The sequence below is a fragment of the Falco cherrug genome, chromosome Z, assembly GCF_023634085.1.
Source record: "Falco cherrug isolate bFalChe1 chromosome Z, bFalChe1.pri, whole genome shotgun sequence".
NCBI lineage: Eukaryota > Metazoa > Chordata > Aves > Falconiformes > Falconidae > Falco > Falco cherrug.
Genome location: NC_073720.1, coordinates 2,827,605 through 2,844,237, shown reverse-complemented (window position 1 = coordinate 2,844,237; position 16,633 = coordinate 2,827,605). Strand labels below are relative to the sequence as shown.

Below are 16,633 nucleotides of genomic sequence, written 5' to 3'. Positions count from 1 at the left end.
AGCTACTACTTAAAGAATGCTCTCTCATTGTCTTTGAAGAAAAAGTTTATATACTACAACTTCAAGCATCAGGTATGGCTTTCTCACAGGCATCATAGTACTACACCTCTGCAATTTCTGTTGCTGTTTTGGTCAGAAGTCCCCAATAACACAGGTATAGGGATGAACCACATAGAAGGTTTGTGGTGTGAAGAAAACACAGAAACCTGGCTTTACAAATTAATATTCTTCTCTCTTTATGTACTTAAGGCACACTTTATAGGGTGGTCACCCTCCTGAGCTGGGACACTCAAGGCAAACTCCCACACCAGGTTCCCCATCCCTAGTCAATGCTGGTCACCAACAGCTAGACCAGAGCCACATCATGCTAGACCACAGTTCCCAACACCCTCCATCATGACAGCCATCAGCCACCTCCTGTGCCCAAAGGGGCATCCCAAAGGTGACTGGCATCTGCAGCCCAGAGACGGCCATCTCCAGATAACACATATTTGTTGACAACCAGTTAGTACCAGTATTTTCTTTTTCTAACAAACAAAAAAACCACACACCAACACACACACTCCCAAAAAAAACACCAACAAAAAAAACACACAACACACACACCCCAAAATAACCAAAGGGGGGGGGGTGGAGGGGGGGTTGAGGAACAACATAACAAGAAAGCAAACATGCATCCCAAGCCTGGGAAAGAGTCAGCACAAGAAAATAAAAATTTCAAAATTATAATTACTAATTATTTCTACTCTGTGACTTTTTCTCCCTCCCCCACCATGTAGCACAACCTCTATTGTCTGAAAAGCGTTTATCTGAAAGTGGGTCATGTCTCCTGGCATTACTAAATCTTCCCAAATTTCCCCTGATTAGTCAAACGCGATATCCTCTCTGACATCTGAGTGATTGAGGTAGTGTGTAATGCCATTTTTCCCCTGAATGAGCCACATCAAAAAGGGTTATAAGCCAAGAGATGGCATGCTGGATAAAATAGTCACCAACAGATTGTCCCCAAAATATTACTGAGGAAAATTAAGATTGTTTTGTTGCAAGGTTCTTCCTTTAGAAACATTCAGCCTTTAGTACTGAATATGGAGAGACAAGAAACTGCCTTCAGAGTTGCTAAAAGGCTAAAACCTAGCTAACTTACGTGTTGTCTGATACACAGGATTCTGCACACTAAAGTCCCAGGGATGTTCTGTAAGCCACAGCATCCAGTCTGCTCTTCAAGCAGGGACACCAAAAACTATTGTGCTGTAAATTAATGACAGTCTAAATCTGGGTAATACCTCACAAATGAATGAATATTAAAGCAGAGTCATCTGAGACTAAAAGGAAAAAGAAGGAAAAAAAAAAACCAATAAACCTGCTACTTAAAGAAGAAAATACCATTTAAAATTGGGATACAACAGCAAGTAAATTGCTCAGGCACAATTTATATCCAAAGGATTCAAAAATATCATCTTTTGGAGCAGAAGGATGCCAGCACCCGAGCAGGATGCTCAGCTGGGACAAGTACTGCCAGAGGGATTGGATATTGGGCTGAGCTCCTTCCCTGCAGGAAAAGAGCTGGAGTTTCTAAGTACTTACCAGGTTGGCAATTAGACTAGATCCGGGCAAACTTTAGCAAGCAACAGCAGGGTCTGCGTTCCGCTGATTTACTTCACATTGCCTTCCAGTGCTGAAACTTTGTACCAGAGCAAAGACTGCTAGGAGACAGCACCCTTTTCAGCCAAAAATTAAAAAAAAAAAAAAAAACCCAAACCAAAAAAACCCCAGTGAAATCTTGGAGAGTCTACAGACTTTTTGGCATTGCCAAATAGGATGTTCTCAGAAACAGAATTGACTTTTTTTATTTAAAAATACAGCCTTCTGCACCACACTATTCCTTGGACAAAAAGAGGGGCCTCAAGGAGGCCGCATTTGGGTAACATCAGCAGTTTTTCTGCCTGATGCTGAATTCTGGGATGTAACCATCAGTGCAGCAGTGCTTGGGGAGGAAAAGCCTGCTCACAGCTTGCTCTTTGGGGCTGCAAGGAGTTTCCCAGCCTGAAGCAGCCTCAGCCATCTCATCTTCTCCAGCATGGAGTGTCAGGTGCCGAAAGGCAAATTCAAGCAAGTTTTGTTACTAAAGATGATTTAGGCCTACCGTGATGGTCAAGCAGGTGGATATTTCAGGTGTTTCAAAGCTGGGCAGCACTGCTCACGTCCATCTACTGCCACAAGGATAGCCCCCATGCTCCCATGCTGGGGAGGGATTTCCCTAAAACAAGCAGGCGTGAGCACAGCCATTGCTCACCAAAACAGCACCAGGGAGGGCAAAGCACAAAAGGATGAAGATTAGCTCCGACAGCCTCGACTCTTTGAGTTTATTTTGGCACAGCAAGAGCACACAAGGCTTCAAAGCAGCTCCTGGTGAGCAGGCGAGGGGCCGGGCAGCAGAAAGCACCCCCAGGGCAGCAGCAGCACTGTGAGGCTGAAATCCACTGCTGTTTCTGCCACAAGCTGCACCCAAAGCATCAGCCCTTTAAAATTGAGCACAAGTATTTTCTAGAATTCAGATTTGTATGCTTAAGACATCCAAATTTTACCCCTTCTTTCTCCTTCCTTGCAACACCAGAACCTGGGGGAGAAAACCCCAGTACTCAAGAGTAGGGAAGACATGGCAGACACCCCTGAGGGCAGCTCTCCACCAGCCCCAAAGTGAAATGCTGACACCCTGTGTAGATGGGGCTTCCACAACTTTTTAGCAGCATTAAAGTTCTTGTTTCAACCAAAACATGCCTTGTTGGTGCTACAAGATGGCAGTGCAGGTAGGTGCTCATGGTCTATCCAGCAGAGAAGTCATTTCTTACAAGGGCAGGTGGAGACAGGAAAGAAGGGGACAGCACGGTGACAGGAGACACTGACCAAGCACTGGATGAGGACCACCTGGTCTTTCACCTCCTTTGTTATTTTATTTTTTGCCACTGAATGTAGTGGTGAAACCAGGCATCAGCTGAGCCAGAAACAGGCTCTCCACAACCATGGGAAAGGCTGGCAAGAACCACACTGTTATTTCACACATCCACCTCCTGCTGAGGTCTGTGTGGGTCTGGGGCAGGACCTTCTTCTCCTACACCTCCACTTTGTCCCTGAAACAGGACACACAGTCCTATCAGGAGATGTGGGACCAATCCAAGACCACAGTAAGCCAGCACAGCCACATGAAAGCCACCTTCAGTTCCCCATCCCTACCCCACCAGGAGATTAACTGTCCTTGACCGAGACCCACGCCATCCCCAAAGCACTCAGTGGGTACTGCTCCTCCACTCCAGCTGGACATCACACTCACTGCTCAAGAAACAGCAATACCCACAGCACCCATGTTATTAGAGCTCAAAGTAATTAAGAAGCATAAATACACAAGGGAGTTACTCAGCTTAATTAGATTGAAAATTATAGCTTCCATCATCTCTGCATCTCTGCATCCACTCGCTGCCTTGAGATATGCTTACGCTGACTTTCTGCTCACGTGGGGCATAGCACCAAGGACCAGCTTCTCAGCATGCACAGGGATTCAAATTTTATTTTATTTTTTTTAAAACAGTTTTCAACACTCATTTGCTACCACACACGTTGGCAGCCCCAGCTGCCTGCCCATGTCCAGCCTGTTCAGGGATTTGGCAGCTGGAGGTTTGCCTGAGCCACCCAAAATCATCCCTGCAGGGCTTTCAGAAGAAAACGGACATTCCCATCACCATTCCCCATGATTTTAAAAACCCATCTTTAAATATATTAAGGGTCTTTTTACTTTGAAGAGTGGTAACTTTCCAGAATGCATCTCCAAGATGCAACATGTCATTTTGATAAGTAGTGGCTGTGATTCATTCAGAACACAACCTGCTCCAACAGCCCTGTAAATGGTGGTTAGCACATCCTACCAGCACCTCACACCTCGGTGAGACTATTGTAAGGCAGCTGGGGCAATGACTCATGGGAAGGGTGAGAGTAAGGATTATCCGGGTTTAAGCACCAGCTCCACACCTCAGTGGAATCACCAAGTGAAACTTACCACCTCATGGAGCCCACCAGCCCCACAGGGCTGCCTGAGGTTCAGCAGGATGGGAAGCAGTCATGGGTGGAAAGGTCAATCTCAGGCACAGAGAAATTCTCAAGGGAGAGCTAAGCTGGAAGCATGTGGTAAACAGGGACACATGGGCAGAAGGACACATGACAGCCAATGGGAAGATCCAAAAATCAGGATGGACAGGTGGACACAGCACAAACCTCCTCCTGCGGAGCCAAGCCACATTAGCACCAAACACCCGGAGCACACCAACACAAAACCACCCCACTGGTACCACCACCAATGCCCATATGGGAACACGAAACATGGACCGAAGGAGGTGGTGATGGCCATGCATTAAGGAGGACATGGCCAGGGTATCCCCTACAGCCTGCCCTACACCTTAAATAGTATTGGGGAGGGCAGCAAGATGCGTTACACAGTATCGTTGGTGACCTGCTGTAATTGCCAGAGCAGGGTCTGAATGTCCTAACAGCACCACCAGCTTCAGATGGACGAGTACAGGGGACTAAATGCCAGTATAAAAAAAAATTCTCATGGAGGAGAAAATAAATCTATTTTTTTAAAAAAAATCAAATGGGATTTCATTAACAACGGTGAAGGATGGTGGCACAGCAGGTCAGGAGCAGGAACCCATGCTTCTGGAGGACCTGCACCAAGCTGCGGGTTCGGGGCCATACCCTGCAATTAAGGGCTTATATTCCTTATAGTAAGAGTTTATAGACCAGCGTTGCTTATAGTTCTTGTAGTCCTATAGTTCAGCCTTGGACACATTTAACCCATTCCCATGGCTCACAGGTTTCAGTTGGCTGGAGAAGACTTTGGACACAGACAAATCAAGGACAAGAGGAGAGCACAGCTGAAAAGTCACATTTCCAAGGTGCAAGCTCTTCCCTGCAGGGATGTTCCTCTCCAAATCCTCCGAATACTCCAGGAAAGGCAAAGAGCAGAAGTACCAAATCCTTAACAGCGTCATTAGTAAAACCGATGAGTTTACCATGACTCCAGTTGTTCAAACGAGAAAGGCTACGTGAAGCCCACTACTCACCAGTCCCACCATCATCTCTGGACAGGTCTCTGCTCATTTCTGGAGGACCAGGCTAAGCCAAAACCCAACCCAACCCCACGAGATGTGTCTTTCAGTGGGCCAGAGGCATACAAGGGCAACTGCTTTACACAACCAATACAAGACACGGAAAATTCACAGCAATTTTTTTCAGTTTCGCTAAATAGCAAATTCTTCACTAAAATGTTTTGCAAACATTTCAGTGCCTGCCAAAGCTTGAGATTTCGCTGCTGTAAAAGCAGTCATTTTCCTGACTTGAATTGTAGTTCATACTGGTATTCCTTTAACTGCCACAAAATGCCTCTGTTTGCAGAACAGGTCAAAGAGCAGAAAATAACACCACCTTAAAAAAAAAAAAAAAAAAGCCAACCACAAAACAAAAAAACAACCCAGGGCTTCACCTACGCTACCTGCTATTTATTACACCGCTGACTAACTCAGAAGGTGCAAAGTCCACCTTCACACTGAAGTTAGACTACTGCTGTGGCTTCCTTGCCAGACAGCTATCACAGTAAGGGTACACTACTCCTTTTTTGGCCAGAGCTACAAACCAATTGATGTGTAAATTAAAAGCCCAACATGCCTAGAACTGCACTGCACCTACAGCAAACTGAGACCAGCTTCAAACATGTATATATATAAAAAAAATATAGATACAAACATATATAGCCTTCTTTCATGGTCATCAGAAGGTACGTGCACATTCATGTTCAGGGTCACCATTTTCTACACCTGGGTATTGGCAGCAGAGAATAAGTGAGCAAAAATCCTACCTTGTAAATGCACTCCTCAGCAGCAGCCAGGCTGCCTGTGACAAACACACTCTTTCCACAGGGCAGAAAAGGGTAGGACCAACTCATCCCATAAGAACCAGCACAAGCCATGCACTACCTCAGGCTCTGGACCTACCAGTCCCCAGGTTTCCACCCTTCACCTAGGAACTAAACTAGCAAATTGCTGCAACTTGGGCTTGTGTGTATTGGGATTTGCAGCCTCCTCCCTCGATTTCACACCCTTAAACAGTATTTTTAAGAATTCCTCCCCTGATCATTTTTTTAAAAGGCAGTTACCTAAACCCTACCAGCAAGAGGGCATATAGCAGGAATCAAGCTGATTAAGCCTGCCAGAGTCATTGCTGGGGCTGTGCCCCAGCACCTGCACTGAGCTCCATGTTTCTTATAGCTCAGTGGCTCTAATCTAACCTCAACACAGGCGCTATTAAATGCACAACTGAGATGAACAATTGCAATAACAAAAACCAGTTATTTTTGCAGCACAAAGCCACGGGTACGCCGTTCCCTGCAGCAGGGTATGTATCTGCACAGCACCAGGAAACCATGGGGTGACCTCCGGACATCTCCTGCGCATTCAGAAGAGTGAAACACCCACAAAGACACCAACACACATCTCACACCTCCCTTGCATCTACTCAAGGCTGTTATAATGGGTGGACTGAATGGCATCTAACCCCCCAAGTTTGGCTCTGCTTTTCTCTCCCCCATGCTGTCCCCAGGGAAGTCAAGGTAGTCCCCAAGGTGCTGTGGAGGTGGCCATGCCCTTGGCATGCTCTGCAGGTGCAGAGAGCTGGCTGGAGCAATCTTGCTGTACATTTCAATTATTTTCTCTCTGCTACTGCAGCTAGTAATAAGGCATGATCAGGAGGAGCCCAGGGATGCCGATGGATCTGGCTCCTTCAGCAAGACAGCCCCATCTTTAAATAAAAATCCCAGCATGGTCTCCGAGTCGTCCTTGTCCTTTGTGGCACAACCGAGACGTGTTCTCATAATCTAAAATAAAGACAGAAAAAAAACCACCAATCCCCTTCAAGTATAACCTGCTTTTCCTACCAGCAGCTGCAAATGGCAGAGGCAGGAGTTCAGGAGCTCTGCACCAAAGGTCCCATGATGTCCTGGGACTGAACCCCAAACTTCCCCTTTGCCCCATACTTATTCCTGGAAATTTTTCTCTACACAAAACACACAAAATCTTCTCTCTTCTTCCCAGCTGCCCCTCAACCCCAAAACAGCACATAGGCATTCACTAAGGATGAATCCTCCCCGAGCCTTGAATAATAAATCATTTTCAGAAAGGTTTTATGCCAGAAGGTTTATGCCAATTCATTGACTCAATCAGTGTGTGATCACACTGGCAATATTTGTTCGCTTTTGAAAATTTTCTTCCCAGGGAAAGAAGCCACCAAGTCATTCCAGCTACTTTATTTAATACAACAACTTTAAGTAAAAACCAGAGCGTTTTCTATACCCAACACTAGCCATTAGGATTTTTTTAATGCATTCAGTTCTATCATCTATTAAAAAATACTTGGCAAATAACAGTCACTTAGCACAACAGGAGGAAACAAAATAAAAAAAAAAAAAAATACCCTGGTCTCTTACTCATCCAGAGCTTGCAAACGCTCTCAAGAGCATATCTTGAGCTGCATAACACCCCAGGAGCAGAAAGGCACTGGTGATTCCCTAGCCTGGCAGAAGCACTATTTTGCATGAAGTTCAGAGGCTACACTTAAATTAACAATTAACATATTTTAAGAAGTGCCTTTAAGAGAGCAGAACATCCAGAAGCAAAAGCAATTGTATTTGTTTTAGTAACATGAAGAGCCTCACCTTATAGTAACGAAGGCTAGCTACACAAACTAGTCTAATCTCCAGTTTAATGCCGCAAATCAAGCCATTGCTGCAGGCTGCATCTTCCAGGGGCAATGTCCTCCCTCCATCCCACCCAAAACTCAGCTCACAGGAGCAGAGCATCCCTGTTATCTCATTACAGAGTAACGCTGGCATCTGCACAGGCTTACAGGGACTGGACTGCAGTTACCTTGGCTGTAGTTTAGCTGCATCAGCAACAAGTTTCTTTAGAGGGCTCTCCGGCTGGAGAGGAAAGAAAGATCGTTGCACACAGGGAGCTGCCTCTGCCTCCTGGCTCAGCTAAATAGGGTTTGAGAAATTCCCCTGCCCAGCTACAACCACTTTGGCTGGGCAGTGCTGCAGCTGGGCAAGTTCCACCGCTACCATGCTCCAGCAGGAACCCTGGGAACATGGTGGCAGCAGCAGGACAGCCTTAGAAAGATGGTTGCTCAGGGTAACCAGGTGATACAGAGGTTATGCAAAACTCCACCAATTCTCTATCTGGAACAAGATTTTGTAAGCAGGAGTCCTCAATGCCACTACCTCCCCTGCTCCTCTTGCACGCACTGGTGCTGGCAGCTTCCAGGACCAGGTTTGCACCCTGTAGCATACAGCTCCTCTTCTGCTGGGACACAAGTCACATTAAATTCCTGTTTGCTTCTGCAACAGAATGAAATCCACAGCCAGGTAATCCAGAAGTCCCCAGGTACTGCATCAGGAGTGAGAAGAGTATTACAATGGTCTCCCCATAACTATTTACCCAAGTGGAGTCCTACATGCTTGAAGGTTGATGCAGTTTTGGAACTACTCTCATGCCTGTAATTAGGTACAGCTGCTAATTACCTCATTTGATGGGGGCTATTAAACACCAGTCATCCCTGCCCTTAAAGGGGCATAGATGGGACATCACATGGGAAGGGCTTCCACCAGCAATTCACAGCTGCTGGTGTTTCCAGGATGGGTTCCTCTCCAGTTTAAGTGCTCCTCAGGGCAGCGTTGAGTCTAACACAGCAAATTTATCAGCATGGTTTAACAAACATGAACTTAAGCACCAAGAAAATACAACATGTCCCTGGAGATCTTCTGTAAGCATCAAGTGGAAGTTAAGGGCTCTCTACACAACACATAACAGCCCAGCAGGAAGGAGAGGGGCGAGGACCTCACTCAGCCACTCTGAAGTGGCTCCCCAACAGTTTCTCTCCTCCTGGTTCAAGCAGCAGAAGGAAGGATTCCAAGGGAGGTACCACTGTGGCTGTGCTAACGCAACACTGCACATCTGATCAATAGGCTTTTGGCAAAACAGCTGTATTGATTCCAGCAAGCCGGATTGTCCGCCTTCCCTCAAAAAAACTTATCCTCATCCTGCCAACAAGGTGATCCAGGAGGCCCTATCTCTGCACTTGGAAAGCCATCTCCTGCATGGTAACACCCCACTGAAGCTCTCCTGCTCCTCCCCGCTCCTTTTCTCTGTTCATTCCCTTGCCCAGCTACTCCGTGAAAGCATCTTCCAGCAGCCATGTGCAGAGGGTGCACCAGCACCCGACTGATCGGGGCAGGGCAGCCCACCACAGCAGGTTGTCTTCTCCACACCACACTCTTGGAAGCCTCTACCATATACAAGCTGTAAGCACCCAGCAGAGCTACAGGCCACAGGGCCAAACACCTCCATGCACACAGAGGTGACGTGCAAGCCAGCACTGGGACCTTCCTTAATGCTAAGAGCAGGCTACAGAGCAACTTATCTGCTTCATCTTCAGGACCTTCGTCAGCAACTGGCATCATCAGACTCGGCATCTTCAGGCTGTTGGGTTTGTTGGGGTTTTTTAAAGCCTTCTGTGCTCTTTTTCTTATATACTCAAAGTCACAGAGAACACTTTCCTGCTGCTTCTAAGCCCAGCACGACAGCCCTAAATTTCACCGCAACACCACCACTCAGCCCCACAGATGACAGACTCATATGGGTTTAAGGCACCATCCACGGCCCCACCACAGCTGTGTCTCTAAAGTGTCATCACATGACAGACAGACACCAGCAGAAGGGCCAGCACTGAAACATCAGCTCTCATCAAAAGGTCTTTTTTATTATTCAAAATAAATTAAAAATTAACAGCATGCACAGATTGTCACCAAATGCCCATCGCTTCTCAAGTGCCTCATCAAAAAGTCCCTGTACAGCAGCCAGGATCACAAGCAGTGCCCCAGCAGCCACCTTATACCCATTCAACAGATGAATGGGAACATAAACCTAACCAAGTTAGCATAAAAATACAACATAGGTTAATTACCTGATTCTTGAGTTAAGAATCAATTAACCTGGTTGTTAGAACCAGCCCACAGACAGGGGTAATACAGCACTTGCAGCCAGCCTTCCTCCTCCCCAGGGATACTTGCCATTGCATCCACGCATTCATCCAATGAGACACTGTGGTCAGCACATCTAAGCAGTTTAACCATGGCTTGTACGTGCTCCACTTCAGACTTATCCCATGGAAAAACGTTTTCCAAACCTGACACTTTGCTTTTGAAGAGCTCCTGAGAAGGACAAGGGTTAGCTCACTCACAGACAGCCCAACTCAATCCAACAGGGCTTCTTAAATTCCCACAGGTTCAAAGGAGGGGCTACCAGATTCACAATTCATCCTTCATCTGTTTGATTTCGATGGCAAAAAAAAAAAGTGGCACCCCCCAATTTTACATAAAAGCTGTCCGCGAAACGAGTTACAGAAGCAGACATCTGCAGCAAAGTTAAGCCCAGAAGACTGGCACGGAGACAAAAAGCAGTTTCCTGAGAGGGCTGGTGCCAATCTGGCAGCATCTCTACACTGACCATGGTCAAAGGAAGAATTTAAAACACTAAAATTCTCATTATGACAGTAGATGATGCTGGCACTTTACAGTCTTTCAGCAAAAAGTGTTCTGAAGCCAAGCACTTTTCTCGATGAGCCCCTGCCTAGCGTTATTGATGGCTTTTACTAAGCACATTCCCTGGATCCCGGCTGCCCGCAGCACTCCCAGTAGCCTCGGGAAGCCGCGGAGCGCGGGGAGAGGGCTCCCTCCGCACGAGCCCGCACCGGGTGGCCTCCGGGTGCCTGCGAGGAGCTCCTTCATCAGGCCAAGTCAACCAGCAAAGATCTCTCCGGACACAAACCTCCCACTGGGAAAGGGGTGAAAAGCCCGAACAGCGCCAGGAATGCCGCTGCTCCCTCAGTATCCCACAGCCACAAAATGATTTAAAAAAATAATTTGAAAAAGTGGTATCTTGCCTAGATCCCAGGCTCTGCTTAAAAATCACCACCCGAGCCTCCCATTACCACAAGGCACACTTTTCAGAAGCAAATCTGGGTTTCTCTCCGGGAAGCAACGGGGAGGGCGGGCGGCTGCCCCCCGGCCGGCACAGGGCGCCCCGGCCCGGCGGCGCGGCACCCTGCGAGGCCACCAGCCATGTCACCTGCCCCGCCACCGCCCGCGGCCGCCTCGCTCCCGCCCCCACCCGGGGATCGCGTTCAGAAAGCTGGACTCTCAAAACCGGGCGCCTTGAGAGCATTTCGGCTAGTTACAGCACTTGTACGGGCTGTTTTCACCTCTCTCTCCGCACCAAGGCTTTAATAATATGAGGGGGGGAAATTTTTCTGTGAGGATCTGGGGGAGCTGAGCGTGTTCTAGCTGCGCGTTCGCCCCCTGAGGTGACAGACCCCGCAAAGGAGAAGCCAACGCTGCCACAGCCGCAGCCCAGGGGCGAAGTTCACCCTTCCCTGAAGAACCCCCGCCACACCGCCCACCCGGGCGGGTGAAACCCCGGGAGAGATCGCTCACCCCAGGGGACGACGACGACAACACCACACCCGTCCCGGCTGCCAGGGCGGGCCGGTGCCCGCCGTGAGGCGATGGGCGGCCGGGGGGGGTCCCTTCCGCTCCACGAGCGCCGTTCCGGGGGGTGCGGGGAAAGTTGTGGGTCCCTCCAGGACTGGGAAACAACCGCCCGAAAATACAAGGAGCCCCCCCCCACACACACACACACACACGCTTCGCTCACCTCGGTGTAGAGCTGCACGGCGGACATGGCCGGGGCGGGCGGGCTAGGTGCAGGGCATGGGATCAGCAGGCAGACAGCGGCGCCGCCGGACCGACCGACCGACCTTTACACTCGCCGCCGCCGGCCGGGGCACGGGAGTGAGCGGCGCGGCGAGAGAAGCGGGAGGAGGAGGCAGCGCGGCTCCGCCTCTGCCGCGCCCCGCTCAGGTATGGGGCGGCTCGGCTCGGCTCGGCTCGGGCTCGGCTCCTTTCGGTTCGGGCAGGGCTCGGCTCGGCTCGGCTCCTTTCGGTTCGGGCAGGGCTCGGCTCGGTTCGGGCCCGCTTCGGCCCTCCCGCTCCGCGCTGCTGGGTGCCTGCGGGCGCAGCTTCTCACCGGGCTCGGGCGGCGGGACCAGCACTTTTCTTCATGGCTTGTGTAAGCTTTTGTTATATTTTTTTAAAGCCTTTTTTTATACTTATCTCTCCTTCCTTTTCTCGGTGGGGGATCCTCAGGACCCCACCAGGCTCCGGGCAGGGCCCTCCCAGCCTTGCTCCCTTCACCAGAGCTGCTGAAACACACCATATTTGGTCTTCAGTAGGGTTTTTTCCCTTTTATTTTTCTATTTTTCATCCTTTCCCGTGCAAGAAGAGTAATTAAGCCCGAGGCAGGTGCCCCTCGCTGGTCTGAGGCCCTGCCTGGGGATCACCCGTGTATGGGGTGCCAGGAGCGGCTGTAACGGGTGCCCTTTGCCAGGGCACGCCTGTGCCTGGGACTGGCAGCGTTGCCCACGGGAGCCCGTTGGCGATGCACCAGGGATGTGGTGTTCTCTCTCATCTCCTTCCAGGAGGTGGGTTTGGGTTCCCCCACCAACACTGTGCTCTTGGGTGCTGCTTGTGTGTCAGGCACTCCACCCTACACCAATGGCTGGGATGGTTTCTTCAGCAAAAACAGCCAAAAATTGTCGCCAGCCTGTCAGTCCGTGGCCACGCTGCCTCACTCCATGTCACCACCATGTGCTTCAAGTCATGTTTATACAGCGCTTTTTGAGCCCAAGAAGGATGATGCAAATTACAAGGTATTCCTTATTAATCACTATTACTATTTATTATCATTCAAGGTATTCTGCATATTAACTAAGGCATAAAACATGACTCATGGCACAGTAAAAATAATCAACTTTTTTCTCCCTAAAACTGAAATCACTTCTGGAGAAAAATGTCTTTTCTATGTCAGATGGAAAGACGGTGCAAAGCATCATGGGATCACCTTAAGGCTATAGCAAAGCATGAAATGAAGCCAGCCCTAAAGCAAAAAGTGTCTGAGTTCCTTAAAGACTGTGCAGAAAGAATCATAATCCTGAAGACTGTGGCTTATTCTCTGCCATAGTTATTCACTCCTTAAGGGGGGATCCTTCCTGTGGTTTTGGGCTGTGCCGCCCGCAGGGCACACACAGCCTTTCTTTAAAGTCATCACAGGTGGCATCTCACCATCTGCTCCTCATCCCTTGGGCAGCGAAACCCTCCCTTCATCATATATTTCCTTTAGCCACCCCAAAGCCTGATAGGGAACAGCACCGATTTGGTGGGAGTACAGCCGACAGTGCAGATACCTTTATTTTCCAGCTCTGATGTTCTTGATGAATCCAAGTAAATAGCAGGTGACTGGGGGGGAAATTTGGGATGGAGCAAAGAAGGGGAGAAAAACCTGCACCCTGTCTGGAAATTACCCTGGGTAACACATTTGACAGCATAATCTCTGCAAAGCCTCCAAGATAGCTTTGTTGGGCAAACAAAACTTGTTCCACTCCTTTTATTAAATCAACTGTAGAAGCAAAATGTGAAGTACCAGCACAACCAGGAACAAAGTTTTCAGTGAAGCCTAGGTAGCAGTGATAGCCCAGAGGCAAAGCACAGCCATTCCCATGAAATACCGGCTGGTGCCATATGTGATCTTCCATTAATCTAAAACTTTAATTAAAGTTAGAAACTAAAAACCCAAAACCACATACAAAATCCCTGAAGTGTATCCTAAGTGCTGAGTTGCTGGAAACTGTCTCCTGCAGGACAGAGCTTCTTTTCATTTGGGAATCAAAACTTGTGTTGATCATAATATTTAATGAGCATTGGCTCTTAAATAGCATTTTATGGTACCACCTCTTGTGTTCATGTCAAAGGTGCTTAGAGGTTAAAATGAACCAAATACCAGGGCTTTTTTCTCTTCTAAGCAGAGCCAGTGGCTTCCTTGCAAGTACAGGACAGGTGTGGGAGATGTACGTGCTCCTCCAGTGCTCACAGGTCCAGGCTTGTCCTTGTGTTGCCATGACATATGGAGACCCCAGGGACAGACGGATGTACAGATGATGGCATGGAGTGGTGAGGGACTCTGGAGGGCTCAGTGAAGTGAGCAGGGAGCTGTGGCTGAAACTGGAGGTTAGGAGTGTAGTTATTTGCTCTGCAACAGCCACCCCATTGTTCTATGTCAGCTTTGGGGTTTTATTTAGGTAGAGGAGCAAAGGCCAGTTTGCTGTTGAATTCAGATGGGCAGGAAAAAACAGCATTTCTGCAGTGAAATCCCCCGACCCCCAAACTACAGTTACAGCACTGAATTCCAATACACGAGCAGTGCATTAACACTGACAACCCCATCCCGAAATCCTCCACAGAAGTACTTTACAGCAGGATCTATTGCTGAGAGTGTGCATGGCCAGGGGTAAAATGAGAGCTGAGTCAACCTTATTCTTCAAAATCGGTGGCAATATCTGCACAGTTCAAAGTACTTTAAACTCTGTGCATGTACTTTAAAGTTTGCAGGGAAAGGTTTGTGCTTTTGCTGGATGTCTCTTGTATGTGGTACCCCTTGTGCAGGTAATGTGGAAATACAGGGCATCAATTCAGACAGCTCCAAATGTCATTAGGACAGAGTTGACTGTTGCTAAACACAACCCCAGATCCTGAATTTTTGCATGCACAGGCATCCTAAAGACTCGAATCCAGACTTTCGTCCTCCTGGGTTGTGCAGAAGTCACCACATCCTACGTCTGGACATGATCCTTGGGTCTGGCTGGGGCTGTACCCTGGGCAGGGTTGCACTGGCTGTTTCTGCAGCTGATGTTCCTACCTGTGTTAATGAAAAATTAATTGAGGTGTTAAAGCAATGAATAATTAACACAGGTAGATTTTCCTGCAAATAAAACTGATTTTGTCCAAAGCTAGATGTAGCTTTGGAGCAAGCCTCCAGCCCTGAAGGTGCTCCCACAGGCGTGGGAGCCTGCAGCCCAGCCCCAGGGAGCAGAGACTAAGCTAGCGTCATGCCACGGGGCACCAGGAACTGCTTCCCAGCTCAATGCCTCATGCATGGCCAAAAGCATCAGTATAAAAGCCCTTGGGAGCAGACAGGTGGGTACGGAGAAGTCTTACAGCCTTGGCAAGTGCTGGGGGTTCAAACACTGCAGTGGGTCTGGGACAATGTGATCAGGGGCTGGCATTCCCAGCTCTGCCACAGGCAAATCACCCACATGCTCCACACCTCCGCTCTTCCTCCGTCAACGTGGAAAATGTAATTCAAAAAAAAGCACAGGAAAGAATATTTTTCAAAGCTCTAGTACCTTTATAAAGAAGAGGCTGTAACTGCCTGGGTTTTAAATGCCAGTGGTTTCATCTCTGGGTTGCTCACAGCCCTGGTGTGGGGAGAGGTCACCTAGCCACGGACCAGGCTGCTTCACTTAGCATCAGTGTCCCTGTGCTCTCCATTTAATAGACAGTTTGGCTCCAGGATTGCTCACTTGGTGTAAAATACCATACGTATGAGTAGTATCTAACACTCCTGAGATGCTCAAGACCTGTAAGCTGCAATTTATCCATTTGGCTGGTGCTGTAAGTCACAAATCTAACATGAGAGCTGGTCGGAGGGAGGCAAAGGCACAACCACCCTTTGAAACGTGCTAGTCAGCACTCTCTTTGCCCAGTTTACTGTGAGGATGTTAAAGGAACTGGAAGAAGATGGACATCAATAGGATTAAGGAAATTCTTCAGTCTTTGACACACAAAATCATTCTTACCACTCACTCATCTGACTGTTAGGGGCAGCGGGAGGAGTCTGCTGACCCACCAAGCCACTCAGCAGCCTGGTATGAGTCTTATCTGTTCTTCTCAGCTAACCTGAGGTCTACAGAGCACTCAGCAGCAAAGGGGTCAGCCCCAACAATGTGTTCACCAGCCACAGATATCAAGTTTGGTTGCCCATTATCCCATGGGAATTAATTTTTGCTGAAGGCAAACCTCTCCCAGTCTGATCTTTATATTTTTGTGCAGACTTCATGTTCATTGCAGAGGAGTTTTGCCTCCAGGAGCAGGAGCTCAGACACTTTATAAACGCTTGTAGCTCTGACCACCTTGTCTGAGTTATTATTTTATTAAAAAAGGATTCATTATGGTTCTGGATAGCTCAAATTCACCTAGCTCACCAAAGTGGTATTTTTTGCCTCTCATATTGGGCGTACCTAATGACAGTATCACAGCCTTTAATAACGTCCTTTAATTAATCCTGAAATTCTGAATGTGCTGTTATGTTCATTTTTCAAGGACAGGTCACAGTAGTAAAGAAAAATCTGCATTGCTTGCACAGGGCCATACCAGGAGTCTGTGGCAGACCAGGAAATTAAGCTCTTAATCATTCTGCCGATTTGACCCAGCAGTGAGAGCAGAGACCTATGACTACCTGAGCTCTCCGGACTGATTAAACTATAACTATTTCCATTATCTGGGATGGCATTTCCCACCTGCAAAATAGGAGGAGCAGCTCTGAAGTCCTCTGTACAGCTTTGGAGACTGCGGCTGAAAAGCACCGTG

The 16,633-nt window shown here is 48.2% G+C and overlaps 1 protein-coding gene across 2 annotated transcripts in view; it reads right to left on the bottom strand.

Annotated features, from left to right (window-relative positions):
* The window catches only part of MYO5B (myosin VB), a 148,950-nt gene extending 137,014 nt beyond the window's left edge, over nt 1-11,936 (bottom strand). For both annotated transcript variants that reach the window (XM_055698330.1, XM_055698329.1), the window contains exon 1: nt 11,808-11,936. In XM_055698330.1, coding sequence (XP_055554305.1) covers nt 11,808-11,834 — 27 coding nt within the window. In that variant the 5' untranslated portion in view covers nt 11,835-11,936. The remainder of the gene's footprint in view (nt 1-11,807) is intronic.
* Nucleotides 11,937-16,633: the final 4,697 nt, after the last annotated feature.